The sequence below is a fragment of the Cryptotermes secundus genome, unplaced genomic scaffold, assembly GCF_002891405.2.
Source record: "Cryptotermes secundus unplaced genomic scaffold, Csec_1.0 scaffold5020, whole genome shotgun sequence".
Classification (NCBI taxonomy): domain Eukaryota; kingdom Metazoa; phylum Arthropoda; class Insecta; order Blattodea; family Kalotermitidae; genus Cryptotermes; species Cryptotermes secundus.
In genome coordinates this window covers 861-1,844 of record NW_019733472.1, presented here as the reverse complement: position 1 = coordinate 1,844, position 984 = coordinate 861, and the positions used below count along the sequence as shown (strand labels likewise).

Genomic DNA, 984 nt, shown 5'->3' with positions numbered 1-984 from the left:
ATCAACATTTGTAATACTACAAAATATCCTTTAAGCTGTTCCTGTCTCAACACAACCATCAAAGCTCACAAACACTTCACCGTGTAATAATGAGTTTCTTTGTCTTATTGTATTATACTTCGTTGCATGTTTCGGCTCCTAAACTCATTATCAATTTAACGAACACTTTAAAACTACTGAATTTCGCTCTATATTTGATCCCATACAATTTAAATGCTTATTATCAAATGTATAAAGTATCCTATTAAGTAGATATATTCAGTCATGTATTTCAGATTGGTTTAAGTTACAAGGTCCGTATAAAAAGTATCGGGAAAAATCTTTCCCTTACGTGACTGTACACCGCAGCACGCTCGCACCGCGCAGGCGTGGTAGTGGGGGTCTAACCTTTAACACGCACCAAGCGCCATTCACCTGAGTGCGTTCGTAGAAGCCAGGTCGTGTTTTCAGTGGACCCCTGTCGAGTGAGTCGGTGCAAGCGCAGAATGCAGCGAACGATTGAACAGAGGTACGCCATCAAGTTTTGTGTTGGACTGGGGAAATCGGGTACGGAGACGTTGGGCATGATTCGCCAAGTGTTCAAGGATGAAAGCATGTCACAAACTGCAGTTTTCAAGTGGCACAAGCTCTTCAAATGTGGCCGAGAGTGTGTGGAGGATGAGGCCCGCGGTGGACGGCCGTCGACGTCAAGAACCGACGACAACGTGCAACGTGTGCGTGACGTACTCAATTCAGACCGTCGGTTAAGTGTGCGCATGATTGCAAATCGCGTTGTCATTGATAAGATGACGGTGCACACCATTATCACTGAAGATTTGGCGATGCTTAAGGTCTGCGCGAAACTCGTCCCGAAGGTCTTGAAGGACGACCAAAAGCAGAGACGAGTGGCTGCTTGCGAAGAACTTCTGCAACGCGTTGAGGAAGACCCCGGCTTTCTGGACAACGTCATCACGGAAGACGAAAGTTGGATATTCGAGTACGACC

General features: G+C 45.9%; 1 protein-coding gene across 1 annotated transcript; it reads left to right on the top strand.

The window, feature by feature from the left end:
* Window positions 1-485: 485 nt before the first annotated feature.
* Window positions 486-830, top strand: LOC111868163 (protein GVQW3-like; the record flags this gene model as incomplete). Its single annotated transcript, XM_023858591.1, has 1 exon — window positions 486-830. A coding segment is annotated over exon 1 (345 nt), but the record flags the coding sequence as incomplete, so codon positions are not given.
* Window positions 831-984: the final 154 nt, after the last annotated feature.